A 1,916-nucleotide genomic window follows, 5' to 3' on the forward strand; every position below is an offset into this window, starting at 1 on the left:
AGAAAAACTATTTACAGTAAATAGTATATAATTCCTATATATATAACATTGTAAAAACACACAAGCTCCCTGAAATAAACGCTATATACATAATCTAAACCTAAGAATAAAATTAAAGAACTCTTCATTCAATAAATAGTTATAAATAGCTAAAATGAACAATACACAATATTTAAAAAAGTCAAAATAAACCTTAAAACACAAACAAAAATAAATAGAATTATATAAATAACTAATTTTTCTGTAATACAATCTAGTATCGGCTGGCAATATGAGAACACTCCAGTTTTTATATTGCCATTGCCGGAAGTTTTAACTCCTCAATATGGACAGTTCTCTTCTTTTTAGGTTCATTGATACTTTCTATAGTTACAGTATTATTATTATGTTCCCTAATAATCATCACCCTGAATGGACCCTCATATCGCTGTATCTCCTTACCTATGTTAGACCCCAACTTTCTGTATATGATCGTCCCGATTCTGATAGCTTCCATTATGTCAGTGACCTTTAAATTCTCACGTCCCACCCTCCTGGTTTTTTCCTTTTCCATTCTTTCTCGTGCCTTCTCACATGACTTTCTTCGAGCAACATGGTTGTTCTGTATCTCCTCACCATCCACTCCCATGCCCTTATAGTACCGCTGGTGCCCTTGAAGCCCAATCTCAAATGGTGAAAACCCCGTAGCGGTGTGTATGGAATGATTATATGCCGCTATAGCCTTAGGCATTGCGACATCCGGTTCCAAACCCTTATCAATGTGATATAAGGGAAGATGGTCACTCAAGGTGCCATGAAGCCGTTTTATACTTCCTCTGCTCTTGGGGTGCTCTGGTGTGTTGAGATGCCATGTTATGTACAGGTTCTTCATTTCTATTCGAATCATGGCATTGTCGAGTTTCCTACCTGAATCTGATGAGATACGATCTGGAACACTACTTCCGACGACTTGTCCTGCACCTGATGCGCCATTACCTAGGTGCATCTGCGGTAGCTGTCTCCTCTCATCTCCCACTTGGTGAGTGTCCGTCATACTTTGTGCGTAGACAAACTTAGCAGTTTCCTTCATCTCCTGTGATCGTCTTCTTCATCCCCCACAAAAAGTACCTTCTCTTTAATGCTTGCAGGGTCACCGAGATTCCACGGTGATTTGTTTTGCCCTGATGATGTTGCTAGGGTCATCTCTCTCTGGTGTTCGTCCTCCCGAAGGCTAATCATCATCAGCTTGCATCGGGCGAATGTTCTGTCCATTCCTATGTGTTCATCATGCCATAGCCACTCCATCTTCTCCCAAAGGGTTTCATACCCAACGTACAGGTGATACTTTTCTCCAGTCTTGGAAGGATTATTCAACGTATTATAGCCTGGCTGCGACCAAAGTGTCGTGATATTGTCCCTCAGCTACATTTTCTTTGCCTAGTTTATATGTGACTTCTTCGGTATCTGATGCTCCTGATGCTTCCATAGATTTATCTGAAGAGCAACTCAACTTACTGTGGCTTCTCCGTATCTGATGGGCGTTGTTCTCGGCCCACATCTCTTCTTCGGTACATATATGGGCACTGTTTGGCTATGTATTTCCGCATTCGAAGCATTTCGTGTGCGGGCAATGCGCCACTAAATGCCCAATCTTTCCACAACCGTAAAACTTGCGGTCCTCCCACCAACTATTGTTTCTGGGTTTAGCTAGGCTTCTTCTATTTCCTTAGTCGTTAGCTCTCTCTTCTACCATCTCCGTGTTCTCTTCTCCTGCAAGAGTTGGGCATGTTTCTTGGCCATTGGCATTCTATTCGGGTCCAACCTGGCTTTTCTACATCCATTCGGGTTTACACCTCTTTAGCGCTCGCTTCTATAAGATCTTGGGCTATTTCCACAAACGAGCGCTCTCTCGGAAATCCTTCCTTCTTCCCTAGCTC

The 1,916-nt window shown here is 42.0% G+C and overlaps 1 protein-coding gene across 1 annotated transcript; it reads right to left on the bottom strand.

Annotated features, from left to right (window-relative positions):
- Window positions 1–289: 289 nt before the first annotated feature.
- LOC136796273 (uncharacterized) lies at window positions 290–1,069 on the bottom strand. The gene has a single exon (XM_067049541.1). The coding sequence runs from the start codon at window positions 1,067–1,069 to the stop codon at window positions 290–292; it is 780 nt and encodes a 259-aa protein (XP_066905642.1).
- Between the last annotated feature and the right edge of the window lie 847 nt (window positions 1,070–1,916).

The sequence above is a fragment of the Halyomorpha halys genome, unplaced genomic scaffold (assembly GCF_000696795.3).
Source record: "Halyomorpha halys isolate HHAL.00 unplaced genomic scaffold, Hhal_1.1 Scaffold207.1, whole genome shotgun sequence".
NCBI classification, from domain to species: Eukaryota; Metazoa; Arthropoda; class Insecta; order Hemiptera; family Pentatomidae; genus Halyomorpha; species Halyomorpha halys.